Raw genomic sequence first — 16,579 nt, forward strand, 5'->3', positions numbered from 1 at the left:
TGATGTGCTGTTCTAATCGTTTTTGGATAATCTTCAGTAGAATCTTGCTTGCATGTGAAAATATAGAAGTAGTATATATTTAAGTAGAAAGACAAATAAATTCCTCCATGGAATTTTTGAGATAAGGAGCACCACAGACTTTAAAATTTAACTAGCCAGCTGGCTACGCTGTCAGAGAAGAATGAGAAGAATGGGCAATCTCCTCCCATGCGATTAGTCTGAAAACTTACTAGGGGGTCAGCAATGAGTTGGTGCAAACCCAACAGTAAGCACCACAACAGCAATCTAAATGTTGTTCATTTCTATCATATAATACTAGGGATTTATTTGGCCACTCTTTCTCTCTATATTGATATCCATAAAGGTATGTTTCTTGCCATCATTTTGTAATCTTGCTTTAAAAAGCTGTTTCTTTGGTAATTAACCTTTGTTGTCATTGTTGTTAAGTGTCATCGAGTTAAGTATGACTCATAGCAAGCCTATGAACAAAAGAACCCTGTTCTATAACTTGCCATTTCTCTTATGTTCATAGACTTTCCAAAGGCATGTTGTTTAGGAAGTAGATACTAATCTTGCTTCCAGCCTGTCTTAATCTGGGAGCTCCACTAAACACTATCCACCATGGGTAACCATTATGGCATTTGACACACACAGTGTTCAGCATCACAACAATCCCCAGTTTCCTCACTACAGCCAACTGACAGACCAATGCTGTAACACTTAGAAGAATGTCTGTCCCAAACACAATTAAGATCAACTTTTAAATACAAAGGCCCACCCACCAGGTCCTGATTGACTTAAAGGGGCTTCCAGCCCACAGCAGATTGTTAGCTAACCCAGTAAATCCAATCAGCTCACGTGTGATTGTTAATGAAATAAAAAACAATGAACTTTACAAGGACAAATAAACAACTAACTGGATGTTGCTTAAAAGAACAACTAAGTAAAGTTGCTAATTGTACATATAGCTTTGTCAGATAACAGAATTTACTCTAATTACATCATGATTTTTTTTGTTGCATACTATGGAGTCAGAACCAACCCATAGCTGATCCTCCAGTGGGTTTTCAGAGTAAATTTCGTGGGAGGAGATTGATTGCCCATCTTTCCCTCATGGAGTAACCGGTGGATTCAAACCATGTATCTTTGAGTTGACAGTTCAATTCCCTTACTCTAAGCCACCAGAGCTCCCAAAATTGAATCATGCATGCTTTCTTTTATATTTTCCTTTAGTGGTAGCGGAATAACTATCAAATTGTAGTTATCTCTATCTGTCAAAACCACACACAAGAAGATAAGAGACACTAAAGGAAAGATAACAAGGGCTTGAGTTGCAAGCTAAATAAGTTCATCTTCCCCTTGTCTACTATCAGTGATAGGGAGGAAATGAAGAGTGACATATCTCAAGCCTCTGAGTAGATATGCAATGGGCCTCAAGGAAGATATCATTATTCCTCTTATTTCAGCTAGGACATCAGAAGATACAACTAAAATATCATAATTAATGACCTCCAATCCCATGTAGTCAAAATGGTATGAACAATTGACAAAATTCTCTGAATGTTAAATAAATAAAAAGCAAACATTTATTCCTAACATATCAAAGATATCTTTAATTTTAGGAATGATTAGATACGTATACATGTGAGGAAATATTTTATTCTCATGAAAATGTCATGCACTAAGGAAATCTCAAACCTCTTTTGCGCAATTAAATTAATGGAGCATTTGTGGTCACATTACTTTGAGAGAGAGAAAAAAAGAACAAAACAAAAAACCAAAGAACCTACAGATAAATTAAATGACAGGGGGTAAAATTCTCTTTACTTTCAAATTCTCTTTGCTTTCAGCTTATTAGACAGACATAGTTATTTTTAGAATGACAACATTGACTTACCCTAATAAATCCTTTCCTAAAGAGTACCTCAACTAAATATTTCTCTCTGGCACTCAAACATCTATGATGATATCCAATGCCTCTGTGTGCCAAAGCCATCAGTTCTTCACCTCTTTGTTGAAATTTTACTCGATGAAACACTGCCTGCAAAGTCTAAGCAAAGAAAAAAGGTTAGAGAGGCTGGTAATTTCTTATCTGTTTTACTGAGATCAGAACAAAAAATTTTAAAAGGAAACGTCATGGATAAGATGATGTAGTAATATGGGTAAAAGAGGGAATTGTTTAAAATCTGCTCCACATGAGTAAAAATAATATGGCAGCATTGGAAACTATGGGAAAATTGTCTCAATTTTTTTTAACAGAGTGGCATCACTCCACATCAGATGTGAAAAGCACTGATAAAGAAATAGATAAAATTCCTAAAGTAACTGTGAGTGCTTGATCTGCAGGTGGCTGAGGGAGATGAGTTTTCTACTGAAGCCTTGGGAGTTCGCTGCATAGAGGGGAAAACAGGATTACAAGAAAACAGATCTGGTGCCCCACCTTTTATGGCCAAATAAAGTTTACATCTTACACCAAAATCAGTCACAAATAGCCCTTAGATATTCGTACTCTAACAATGAAATTTAGTTAAATGTATGATGGTGAACATTTGTACAAAAGAAGAAAAAAAAACATCTTAAGCAAAAGATGGACAACCTACAATATAATAATCAATGGATTGTCTTCATGCTAAGAGCCAAAGTTGGTTACAAAATAAGATGTACAATTTAATCTGACTTTTGTTAAAATATGTGAGTATGTATAGGAATAAAATGTCTATGTGTGGTTATTGCTAAAGATGGACCATCCTGACTATCACTTTCATTAAACCTCGTACTTGAGGGGAGGAGTGTGTGTGTGTGTGTGTGTGATATGTGTGCGATACGTGTTGTTGTTGTTGTTACATGTCATCAAATCAACTGACTCATAGCAACCCTATGACTAACAGATCTGATACCTGTCTTATCCCGTGCCATCCTCATCATCACTGACACACTTAAGCTAATTCCTACTGTCATCATGTCAATCTATCTTGTGCAGAAGATAGATTTTTTTTAACCTTATACCTTTTTTTCCCTTATACCTTTTCTAGTATGATGTCCCTTTCCAAGAAGTAACCTCTACTTACAACATGTCCAAATTATGCAAGATGAAGCTTCACTATCCTTTCCTCCAATGAGCACACAGGCTGCACTTTTTTAAAATCATACCTATTTGTTCTTTTGGCAGTCCTTGGAATATTCAGCATTCTTTGCCAACACCAACTCAAAGGACTCAATTCCTCTGTCATCCTTATTTGTGTCTCAGATGCATTGCTAGTGACAAGCTGTATAAGGCAAATCTTAAGTCTTTAAACTGACATCATTGCTTCTCAGTGATTTGGAGAGGCCCCTAACAGCAGACTTTCCCAATGCAATACATCTCCTGTCTCCTGACTGTTGGTGCCAAGTATGATGAAATCATAGACAATTTCAATCTTTTGCGTTATGCAGATGACACGGCCCTGCTTGCTGAAACTGAGGAAGACCTGAAATGCTTGCTGCAGAGGGTCAAGGACTGCAGCCTTCAGTATGGGTTGAGGCTCAATGTCAAGAAGACAAAGATTCTCACCACCGAAACAATTGGCAGCTTCAGGATGGAAGGTGAAGAGATTGAGATTGTTCACAGCTTTAGTTTGCTTTGATCCACAGTCAACACTCTTGGCACCAGGAGCCAGGTAATTAGAAGAGGTATTACCATGGGAAAGTGTGCTGTTAGGGACCTCTCCAGGATACTGAAGAGCAATGGTGTCACTCTTGAGACTAAGATGTGTCTGATACAGGCTATGTTCTTTACAATCACTTGTTATGCATCAGAGAGTTGGACAATGACTAGGAAGGATAGAAGGAGAATTGAGGCCTTTGAGCTGTGGTGCTGGAAAAGAGTATTGAATGTACCATGGACTGCCAAGAAAACAAACAGATTCAGCCTGGAGAGGGTTAAATCAGGTTGCTCCTTGGAGACAAGGATTCTGGGGCTTCGTCTGACATACTTTGGACATGTTGTAAGGAGAGACAGGTCCTTGGAAAGAGACTTCCTGCTTGGGAGGGTGGACGTATGGGGCAAGAGTGGAAGACCCTTTATGAGGTGGATTGATTCAGTGACTGGGGTAATCGGGATGGCTGTGTCAGAGGCAATGCAATTGGCACAGGATAGAGCAGAGTTTAGGACTGTTGTACATAAGGTCGCTAGGAGTCCCAAGTGACTCGACAGCACATAATAACAACAACAACTCTTCTGGTATGATGCTGCATATCAGTCCAGTGATGAGGTTTTTTGTCTTCTTGATGTTGAGATATATCCTATTGAAGGCTATAATCCTTGTTCTACTGCAACAAATGTTTCAAGTTTACCTCACTTTCAGTAAGTAAGGTTGTATCATCTGCATAATGCAGGCTATTGCTGAGTCTTCCTTCTATCTGATACCACATTCTTCTTCGCAGTGTTCTCAAATGATTTGTTCAGTGTACAGATTGAATAAGGTTGGAGAAGGAATACAACCCTGATGCACACTTTTCCTTTTAGATTATGCAATGTTTCCTTGGTATATTTGGACCACAGCTTCTTGATCTACGTATAGGTTTCTTTTTTCTTTTTTCTTTTTATGTTATATTGGTTTGTTTACAAAGCTTCTATCTGTTGTGTTTCACACTATTCTTAATTCACATGTGCTTCTTGCAATTATTCTCACTTATGTTTTTCTTATTAACAAAATTAACTGTTCTGAGATTATCATTTCTTCAATGTTAGGTATAGTTTATTATAACTAACATTTATAATATTAATCCACAGAGTAAAATTCTTTGTTGTAGTCAATAAAACATAAATTGATATTCTTCTGGTATTCTCTGCTTTCAGCCAGGACCCATCTAACATCAGCAATGATATCCTTGATGCTTCAGTCTTCTAAACCCAGCTTAAACTCTTGGAGGGTCTCTGTCAGTGCACTGTACTTGTTGTTTTGTAAAAACAACAACAAAACTCATGTTGAAGGACAATATTTAGTTTAAATGACTGCTTTTGTTTCTCATAATATATTGACTTTTACTGTGTCCAGCTTCTACCAAGAAACAAAACTTGTTCCTAGACAGGAAAAACTTACTTCTCACTTCAAGTATGTCACAAAAAAACTTTTAAAGTATTCAGATTCTAAGGAGAAAATTCAATTTTATATGTACATTAAAAGAAATGTTCCTTATGAAAATGTAAAATGAAAGAATAATCATTGGATCTAATTTCTTATCTCAAAGATAGCACGATTCAACAGTACCTAACAACAACAACAGCAGAAATTTCTTACGTTTAAGACTAGTTATATAAACTGTATATAATGATCCACACATAAAAGGGACTATCACAAAGCCATTAACATGATGAACCAAAAACATGTATATTTCAATATAATATACTATTGAAAGACTAAACCAAACCAAAACTCACCACCACTGGGTCAATTTGACTCACAGTAACTTATTTGGTTTTTGAGGCGGTAAAACCTTTGTGGGAATAGCCTATACATCTTTCTCCTATACAATACTTTGTGCTTCTGGCCCTTCAGGTGTCAGTGCAGTCTGCAATGCACTATAGTACCAGGGCAATTTGTGGTTGTTGTTGATTGCCTTCAAATCGAGCATGACTCATAGTGACACTATAAACAAAAGGCCTGAAGCCCCTATCCAACTATCAACATTTATCAAAGTTCACAGAGTGTTCAGAGGCAAGTTGTTTAGGAAGTGGAAGCCACTTCTGCTTCCAAATCTGTCATAGAACTTTATTGGTTGAGTCACCTGTGATGCACAGCAACCCTTTGTACAGCAGCTCTGAACCTTTCCCTGTCCTGAGCCAATCTCACTAATTCTAACACATCAACTCCCATCACCCCAGTCACTGTATCAATACATATCATCTGGGTCTCCCTCTCCTGTGCTGTCTGTCCACCTTTCTGAGCATGATGTCCTTCTCCAAAGACTGATCTCTCCTAGCCACGTGCCCAAAGTAAGTGAGGTGGAGCTTCAAAATCCTAACCTCCAAGGAAAGATTTGGTTTCACCCTCTCCAAGACAGTCTTATTTGTTTTCTTGGCAGTCCATGGTATGTTTAAGACTCTTCTCCAAGCATCACAACTTGAAGACATCTATTCTTCTGTCATCCTTAGGCATTGTCCAACTTTCTGAAGCATAACAAGTAATTGAGACAACTATCGCCTGAATTTGGTGCACCTTTGTATCTAGAATGACATTGTTGCTCTAGAGCACTCAGCATGACAGCAGATTTTCCCAATGCCATTTATCTTTTGAATTCCTGACTACTGGTGTTAAGAGTGTTGATTGTGGATCCAAAGAAGATGTATTGTTAACAAGCTCAATCTTTTCTCCATCTATTACGGTGTTGCCAGTTGGCCCATTGCTGAGAATCTTTGTCTTCTTAATGTCAAGCTTCAATCCATATTGAAGACGATAGCCCTTGATGTTTTTCAGCATGTGCTTCAGGTTTTCTTCAGTTTCAGCAAGCAAGGTTGTCTCATCCGCATATTGTAGGTTGTTAATGAGTGTTCCTCCAATCTTGATGCCACACTCTTTCTCATAAAGCCTTGCTTCCTGAATGATCTGTTCTGCATACAGATTAAAAAGGTACAAGACAGGATGTATTCCTGATGTGCTCCTTTCTTGATTTTGAACCATGGAGTGTTTCTTTGTTCTGTCCTGAGGACATCTTCTTGGTCCCAGTATAGACTTCATATAAGCACAATCAAGTGTTCTGAGATTCCCATTTTCCACAAGGTTAGCCACAATTTATTGTGATCCACACAGTCAAATGCCTTTGCATAGTCAATGAAATACAGATAGACATTATTCTGGTACTTTCTGCTTTCTGCCAAGATCCATCTGACATTGGCAATATGTCCCTAGTGTCATGACCTCTTCTAAACCCAGACTGTATTTCAGGTAGTTCTCTGTCAATGTACTGTTCAAGTCTTTGCTGGATAATCTTCAGCAGGATTTTGCTAGGTTGTGATTTTAGTGATATTGTTCAATAATTTCCACACTCAGCCGGATCACCTTTTTTTTGAGTGGGAATAAATATGGATCTCTTCCAATCAGTTGACCAAATAGTTGTCCTTCACATTTCTTGGCGCAACTTAGTGAGCACATGCAGGGCAGCATCTGTTTGTTGAAATATGCCAATTGGTATTCCACTAATATCTAGGGCTTTTTTTTTGCCAAGTCTTACAGAGCAGCCTGCACTTCCTCCTTCATCACCATTGCCTCTTGCTCATATGTTGTTTTTTTAAATTCTTCTGTGTCAACCAATTCTTTTTTATACAATGACTCTGTATACGCCTTCCATCTGCTTTTAGTATTTCCTGCATCATTTAATATTCTGCTCATATCATCCTTAAGAATTACAATTCTTGGCTTGAATTTATTCTTTAGTTCTTTCAGCTTAAGAAATGCTGAGCAAGTTTGACTCTTCAGATTTTCTGGCTCCAGGTCCTTGCACATTTCATTATAATATTTTACCTTGTCTTTCCGAGCAGCCCTTTGAAATCTTCTATTCAGCTCCTTAACTTCTTGATTTCTTCCCTTTGCTTTGCCTTCTCGGCACCCTAGTGCAATATCTCTTCTGACATCCATTTTGATGTTCTCTTCTTCTTCCTTCTTAGTAATGACTTCTTGCATTCTTCATGAAGGATATTCTTGATATCTTCCCACAGCTTATTTAGACTTCGTTCATTAGTTTTCAAGGCCTCAAAACTATTCCTGCATTGGTTTTTAAATTATAGAAGATAGACTCAAAGTCAAATTTTTATTTCTGTGGATATGATTGAATCTTCTTTAGTTTTAATTTGAACTTGCATATGTGCAGTTGAGGGTCTGTTCCACAATCAGCACCTGGCCTAGTTTTTACTGCTGATATTGAACTTCTCCAAAGGTTTCTTCCACAGATCTAGTCAATCTGATTCCTATGCATCCCATCAGGTGAAATCTATGTGTATACCCTGTGTTTATGTTTCTTATAAAAGATATTTGCTTTGAATAAATTATTGATTGCATAGAATAAGTGGAATAAAAAAGTTATAAAACAATATGCTTAATTTAACCAGATTTTCAATAAAAATACATGAAATGTGTATGTATGTGTATTAAAAAAGTATGTATGTTTATGTGTTTTATTTGTAAAATAGAAGAGCAATGGTTTCCTCAAAGTAATGGGACAGCTTTTATTGCTAATGCTCTGTATTTTAAAGCTACATTACCAGAAGCATAAGTTATTCATAAAATTCTTTCAGAGAAGAAATAGCATATAACTTTTAGAAATTTTAAGGACTTTTGAGAAGTGGTTTGGTTTGGAAAATTCTGTCAATATTAAATACTAGTATTAAAATTGAGTAGTAATACTAAAAGTGTATTGACAACATGTTTCCAAATATGGTCATAGGAATGAGACATTTAAATAAAGCACATCAGACTAAATTATAAAATTCAGGATACAAGCTAATATGCTAGAAAAAAATATCTAAAAAGATAAACATACTCATGAAAATATTAATAAATATAAATGTTTTTCAACATGCACTATAGTTATGTGATAGAAAGAGAATTGATGCCTTTAAGCTGTGGTGCTGGAGAAAGGTATTGAATATACCATGGACTGCTAGGAGAATAAATAGGTTTATGCTAGAGAAGGTGAGACCAGGCTGCTCCTTGGAGACAGGGATTCTGAAGCTTCATCTGACATACTTTGGGCATGTTAGAAGGGATCAGTGCTCAGAGGGGGGCATGATGATTGGAAGGGTGGAGGGACAGAGCAAGAGAGGAAGACCCTCAAATGAGATGGATTGATTCAGAGACTGGGATAATAAGGGTAAGTGTGTAAGAGACAATAAGGTGGGCTCAGGATAGAGCAGGGGTCAGAGCTATTTATTGTACATAGGGTCACTATGAGTTGCAAGCGACTTAATGGCACATAACAACAACAACATTTATATGTACCAGTTACAGCTGTTGGAGGGCGTAATTTCCTAGGGAATGGGTCTTGTCTAAGTGCTAACCTCAGTATCTACAGCCTTTTGATCGGCATATGTGCAGTCTTGTGGGATCTCCTGGTTCTTCTCTAGACACTTCAGTAGACTATCATGTTCAGCTTCGTGTATCAGGCTTTGATCCATTTTTCTGGGCTTTTTCTGACTTTTTTCTTCTCTGTTAAAAAAAAAATTAAATAAGGAATCTTTACATTCAGCCACATAAAAAGCTTAAATATTTGCAGATCATTATCTCAATGTTGACATTTAACATCATCTGTTTAGACTCCACCTCCTCCTCCAGTACATTTCCTCAGAATCCTTAAGAATTATGATATCTCACCAAAAAAAATATCTCTCTACATGTTCATAGTTATTATTTGCCTTGAGTTGGAACTGACCCATACCTGATCCCCTAGTGGATTTTCAGAGGCAATAAATCACTCAAGAGGAGATTGCTCATGATTCTCCCATATATAGCTGATGGGAAATCACTTGCCTTGGGATTGCAGCACAGCTTCATACCACTAGGTCACCCCAGCTCCCTGTATGTTTATAGTATATTCATCTAAATGTTCTCATTTCTTCTTGTTGTAGACAAAATCTAGTTCTTTTTAGATGCCCTTATCCTGTTACATGCTAAAGTCATGAAAATTTTCCTCCCAGGTTCTGACATTAAACATAGAGGTAAGGCAGAAATTCTTCTTACTCTACATTTCCAATTCTAGAGAATTATTTTTTTCCCTCTGAAAGTTATTTAAACTTTGAATGGAATATCTACTATTTTTCTAATCATATAGCAAGTATTACCTTTCAGTAAATGAATAACCAACCATTACTTGCTAGGCAATATACTAAGCAATGGAGATAAAAAGAAGAAGATACATGGTCTCTTTGTGGAGGAGTTTACAACCTAATGGAAATAATATACAAACAACTGCAGCTTATATTGATATATCATCAACTGAATCTTGAAAATATAACAAGAACACATTGTTGGGAGGGGCCAATCCTCAGAAAAAGCTATGATTCTTGGAAGTGTAGATAGGGTCGGTGTAAGAGAAGAACAAAATGCAACAAGATAGACTGCCTGAGTGACTGTAAAAATGAACTTGAATATATTAGAAATTATGAGAGTGGTATATGGAAGGGCAGGGTCCAGAACAGTTTTCCATAGTATCACTGTGATATTAGCCAAATTTTCAGGAAAAAAACCTTACATTATCTTTTGCTTCTCCATGGACTTTTTCACTTTTCGGAGTTTGTTCTCCATGACGTGGGCTTCTTTATCAGCTTTGAGAGGCCTTTTTCTCTCCTGCTTTTGTTCTAGAAAAGTCTTTACACTAAAAGCCATTTCTTCGACAGTATGAATATTGAATCTTGAAAAAAATGAAAGGAATTTTTGCCTTGAGGATAATAGCAAATATTGAATTAAAATAATAAATAATAATACATCTATAACTTATTATACTTGTTGGGTTTTTAATACTTTTTATTCTTTTCATAATTCACACACAGAGTATTATGTCCAAGACAGAATTCTGATTAACTACCTTAGAATAAATAAACAATAAATCAATTCATTAGCAGTAGTAGCAATCAAGAAGCTAAAAGAGGTGTGTTGAACCAGGAAAATCTACTCTAAATGACCTCTCCAAAGTGCTAAAGAAGAAGGATATCAATTTAAAAACTAAAAGTGCACCTCACTCAAGCCATGGTGTAATCAATTGCTTCTTATACATCAGTGAATAAGGATGGCAAGAATTGATGCCTTTTAATTATGTTGTTGGAGAAAAGTATCTAATATATCATAGACTGTCAAAAGAGCAAACACAAATTTGTCTTGGAGAAAGTGCAGTCAGGATGCTTATTAGTGGTAAGAAACACTGGGCAAGTTGCCTAGTGAGACTAGTCCTTGGAAAAGAACGTCACGTGGACGGTGAGAGAAAGAAAAAAAGACCCTCAACATGAAGGACTGATATAGAGCCTGTAACAATGTTGTTGTTAGTTGCTGACAAGTCAGCTGTGACTCATACTGAGTTTATGAAGAACAAATCTTAAGGTTTTTTCCTATCCTGCACCACCATCACCATCTCTGAAATGCTTGAGCCCCTTGTGACCGCTGAAGGGTCAGCCATGAGCAAGTACTGACTCAATGACCATGACTTTCCAAAACTTTTTGGTTGTGATTCAAGGGATTCAATATCAAATGTCACTTCCTTGGAGCTCATTCTGCTGCTTTTTTAAGGTGCTTTCAATTCAAGTAGGACTTACAGTGAATGACCCTTTGAATAATATATCTGAGCCTTCCACTATCCTATGGAATTTTCATTGTTTCTGGTAGTCACGCGGTCAATCCATCTCCTTAAACATTTTCCTCTCCTTTACTGACCCTCTATGTTTCCCAGCATGGTGCTGTCTCTCCAAGAACCAGTTCCCAATTAAAATACTCCCACAGTAAGTGAGACAAAATTTCACCATCCTTGTCTCTAAGGCATACTCTTGTTGCACGTCCATCATGACATCTTTGGTGTTTTGCTTTTTTAAATTCATATTATAATCAATACACTTCAGCAAAACCACAATTCAAAGGCTTCAAAATTGGAAATCATAGATTAGATTTATACAACACACATGTATATTCAGTATAAATTATGAGCCAAAGGTCTTTACTATAGTTGTTACAAAAGTAAAATTAAGAAAGTAAAATAAAAAACTTACATGAAACATAGTGCAGGCAACTTCCCCAATTTTCTTAATTTTTCAATAACATGTGGAAATATACCTACAGTGTTTTCTGAAATACCAAGTGTATTAGGTCTAAGACTCTGGAGCACTATTTTGGCCTGCAAAAATGAGTAAGAAATCATTAAAGTTCTGAGTATAAAAGAAATTGATTAAAATGTGTACTTAAAATTTTCATAATTGTCTGGTCTGTTTCTTTGATTCTTTAAAATAATCTTATGAAAGCATAATATTAAACTAAACAAATAAATACACTAGGGGGAAATACATATGTTCAAACACCTGATGAATTACGTTAACTGAAATTTCATATTTATAATATGATAATAAATTTACTATCTGATTATTTTGCCCATTAATGTGCATTTGATTAGTGATACCAATGTTTGGAGCTATTACTTCAACCACTGAGTTAATCCATCTCATCCAGAGTATTCCTCTTTTGCACTGTCCCTTTACCTTTCCAAACATGATGTCCTTCTCCAAGGAATGGTCCCTCCTAAAAACATGCCCAAAGTATGTGAGACAGAGCTTCAAACTCTTTGCCATGAAGGAGCAGCATGGTTTTACCCTCTCTAGGGCAGACTGGTTTGTTTTCTTAGCAGTCTATGGTATGTTCAATACTCTTCTCCAGCACCACAACTCAAAGGCATCAATTCTGAGATCATCGTAAGTCATTGTCCAGCTCTCTGATGCATAGCAAGGAAGTGTATAGACCATGTCCTGGGTTGGGTGCATGTTAGTCTCACACACAGCAAGTAATTGCAAAGACTGTAGGCTGGATCAGGCCCACCTTAGTGTGCAGAATAACATCATTGCTCATTAGTACTTTGGAGAGGTCTCTGACAGAAGACTTTCCCAAGGCATTTCATCTTTTAATTTCCTGGCTGCTGGTACAAAGAGTGTTGATGGTAGAGCCAAGCAAACTGAAGCTATCAACAATATCAATCTCTTCACCATCTATCATGATGCTGCCAATCTGCCCAGTGATGAGAATCTTTGTTTATTTGATGTTGATCTTCAATCCATTTTGAAGGCTGCAGTCCATGATCTTCTGCAGCAAGCACTTCAGGTACTCCTCAGTTTCAGCAAGTAGGGTTGTGCCATCTGCATAAACCAGATTGTTGATGAGTCTTTCTCCAGTCATGATGCCACACTTCTCCTAAGAGAGCCCAGCCTCCAGGATAATCTGTTCCACATATAGATTGAGAATATATGGAGATAGGACACATCCTTGATGCATACCCTTCCCAAATTTGAACCATGCAGTGTTTCTTTGCTCTGTTCTGACGATTGCCTCCTGGTCCGAGTATAGGTTTCACATAAGCAAATTCAAGTGTTTTGTGATTCCCATTCTTCTCAGAATCAGTGACAGTTTATTGTGATCCACATAGTCAAATGCCTTAGAATAGTCAATAAAACAGTTTTTCCTCTAGTATTCCTTGCTTTCAGCCAAGATCCATCTAACATTAGCTATAATATCGCTTGTACAACAGACTCTTCTAAACCAGCCTGTATTTTGGCAGGTCTTTGCTGATGACTGTTCAAGACATTTTTTTATAATTTTCAGAAGAATATGGCTTGCATGTGATCTTAATGATATTTTGTGTGTGTGTGTAATTTCCACACTCTGAAGGTAATACATGTGGAGCAGGGAAATGGGTGGGTCAAGACACATGTGTCAAGGGCAAGAACAACACAACACTGAACCTATTGGTTACTTCTCTAAGTAGGGAAACATCTTTGATCAGCTCTTTTTCTGTAAAATGTTTGTCAGAGACTGTTTTAAATCTGAACATTCAAATTAAGACAGACTGTGAAAAAGGATTGGCCATCCACTTCCAAAATGTCAGGCCTTCAAAAACCTGATGTACAATAGAAAACATTTAGACTAGCAGATATGACAACTGAGGATGAACCCTCAAGTATGGAAACACAAAGTAGGAGGAACAGTTATAAGAAGACACTAGTGATTGGAAGGTGGAATGTGAGAACCATGAATGTAGGAAAATTTGATTTCGTTAAGAAAGATATGGAGAACATAAATATTGATATACTAGCTATTGGTTAAATGAGATGGACTGGCACGGGGCATTTTGATTCAGAAAATTATATGATCTAATATGCTAGAGATTAAAAGGTGAGGAAAAAGAGGGCTGCTCCCATAGTTAAAGAAGTCATTTCTAGATCTATCTTAAAACACAATGGTTGTGAGTGACAGGATAATATGCATTCATTGCAAATACATTTTATAAGAAACACAAACTCAGGCTATACACATAGATTTTACCTGATGGTATACATAGGAAGCAGATCAATTACATCTGTGGAAAGAATCACTGGAGAAGCTTAATATCAGCTGTGAAAATTAGGCCCGGTGCTGATTGTGGAACAGACCACCAACTACTCATACACAAGTTCAAGCTGAAGCTAAGGAAAAATTAAATCAAGTCCACAGAAACCAAAATTTGGCCTTGAGTCTATCCCACCTGAATTTCAGAATCATCTCAGGAACAGGTTGGAGGCCTTGGACATTAATGAGCAAAGACCAGATGAGCTGTGGGAGGATATCAAGAATATCATCCAGAAAGAATGCAGAAGATCATTACAAAGGCAGAAAAGGAGGAAAAGACAAAGATGGATGTCGGAGAAACTCTATTGCACTGGAACGCCGAGAAGCCAAAACAATGGGAAGAACTCAAGATATTAAGCAATCGAACAGAAGATTTCAGAGGACAGTGAGGGAAGACAAAGTAAAGTATAATAATGAAATGTGCAAGGAGTTGGAGTCAGAAAATCAAAAGGGCCAAACTTGCTCAGCATTTCTTAAGCTGAAGGAACTAAAGAATAAATTCAAACCTCAAGCTGCAATACTTAGGGATGCTTTGGGTAGAACATTGAATAATACAGGAAGCATTAAAAGAAGATGGAAAGATTATATAGAGTCAATATACCAAAAGGAATTGGTGGACACAGAAGAATTTGATGAAACAATGTATAAGCAAGAGCCTGTGGTAATGAAGGAGGAAGTTCAAACTGCTCTGAAAGAATGGGCAAGAAACAAGGCCCCCAAATAATTGATAGCTTACCGATTGACATATTTCATTTGCTGCTGTGTATGTGCTAAAAAAAATCTGGAGGACAACCACTTTGCCTACTGACTGGAGGAGATCTAGATTTGTTCCCATTCCAATGAAAGGTGATCCGACAGAGTGTGGAAATTATCAAACAATATCATTGATATCATATGCAAGCAAGATTCTGCTGAAAATCATCAATAAACAACTGGAACAGCATGCCAACAGAGAACTGCCTGAACTGCAGGCTGGATTTAGAAGAGACCATGGCTCTAGGGATCTTATAGATGTCAGATGGACCTTGGTTGAAAGCAGAGAGTACCAGAGAAATGTCTGTATGTCTTTCATTGGCTATGCAAAGGAATTTGACTGTGTGGATTCCAACAGACTGTGACTGACTTTGAGAATAGGAATTCCAGAACACTTGATTGTGCTTATAAGAAACTTCTATTTGGACCTCGAGGCAGTTGTCAGAACAGCACAAAGAAACACTGCATGGTTCAAAATTGGGAAGGATGTGCAAGGATGTGTTCTATCTCCATATCATTTCAATCTCTATATGGAACAGATTATCCATGAGGCTGGGATATAGGAGAAGTGTGGCATCATGACTGGAGGAAGACTCACCAACAATCTGCTTTATAAAGATGGCACAACCGTGCTTGCTGAAACTGAGGAGGACCTGAAGCGCTTACTGTAGAAGGTCAAGAGCATCAGCCTTCAATACGGATTGAAGACCAACATCAAGAAAACGATGATTCTCACCATTGGGCCGATTGGCAGCATTGTGATGGATGGTGAAGAGATTGAGATTGTTGACAGCTTTAGTTTGCTTGGCTCTACAATCAACACACCTGTTATTAGTGGCCAGGAAATTAAAAGACAGATTACATTGGGAAAGATTACTGTCAGAGACCTCTCCAAGGTACTGAGGAGCAACAATGTCAGTCTGGAGTCTAAATGTGACTGATACAGGCCATAGTCTTTGCCAGTACTTGCTATGCATCAGAGAACTGGACAATGACTAGGAGTGATAGAAGGAGGGCTGATGCTTTGAGATTTGGTGCTGGTGAAGAATACTGAATATACTATGGAGTGCTAGGAGAATGAACAAGTTTGTCCTGGAGAGAGGGAAGCCAGGCTGCTTCTCGGAGGCAAGGAATTTGAAGCTCCACCTGACATACTTTGGACATGTTGCACGGCTGGATCAGTTGTTTGAAAGGGACGTCATGCTTGGGAGGTTGGAAGAACAGCACAGGAGAGGAAGACTGTTGGAAACCTTTAATAAAGACATATCGAAAGCTTTGTATAGCACTGGAAAATTCTTAAGTAAAAGACATAAGGAAGCAATCAGTTGTATGAGAAGCAAATATCCAGATGTTCCCACAAAAGAAACTGCTTGCTGCTCTCAGTACAAAAACAGTGTGATCGTTCCTTGAACCCTGGGGCTAAAAGGGGTATGAAAAACAAAATGTATTGCCAGCCTTGAGGCTGGATTGTTTTTCTGTTCCCTATAAAAGGACAGATAATAATAAACTCAGGGCTGCAGTATTCACTGCATGCTCCCCGACTCTTTCTCTGGTTTCTGTCATTTTTCCTTATTGTCACTTCCCCCTCCTTGGGAAGTTGTTGTTGTTATGTGCCGTCGAGTCATTTTTGACTCATAGCGACCCTATGCACAATAGCCCTAAAACCTGCTCTATCCTGCGCCAACCACACTGCCTCTGACACACCCATCCCGATTACCCCAGTCACC

At 37.6% G+C, this 16,579-nt stretch overlaps 1 protein-coding gene across 1 annotated transcript in view; it reads right to left on the reverse strand.

The window, feature by feature from the left end:
- Positions 1 to 16,579, reverse strand: part of DDX60 (DEAD (Asp-Glu-Ala-Asp) box polypeptide 60) — a 177,270-nt gene that overhangs the window by 45,264 nt on the left and 115,427 nt on the right. The window contains exons 24-27 of the mRNA XM_006896670.1: positions 11,723 to 11,847; positions 10,222 to 10,380; positions 9,032 to 9,179; positions 1,898 to 2,050 (exon numbers count right to left, since the gene is read on the reverse strand). Of these exons, the coding sequence (XP_006896732.1) occupies positions 1,898 to 2,050; positions 9,032 to 9,179; positions 10,222 to 10,380; positions 11,723 to 11,847 (585 nt within the window). The remainder of the gene's footprint in view (positions 1 to 1,897; positions 2,051 to 9,031; positions 9,180 to 10,221; positions 10,381 to 11,722; positions 11,848 to 16,579) is intronic.

The sequence above is a fragment of the Elephantulus edwardii genome, unplaced genomic scaffold (assembly GCF_000299155.1).
Source record: "Elephantulus edwardii isolate Elephantulus edwardi_28Jun2011 unplaced genomic scaffold, EleEdw1.0 scaffold00188, whole genome shotgun sequence".
NCBI classification, from domain to species: domain Eukaryota; kingdom Metazoa; phylum Chordata; class Mammalia; order Macroscelidea; family Macroscelididae; genus Elephantulus; species Elephantulus edwardii.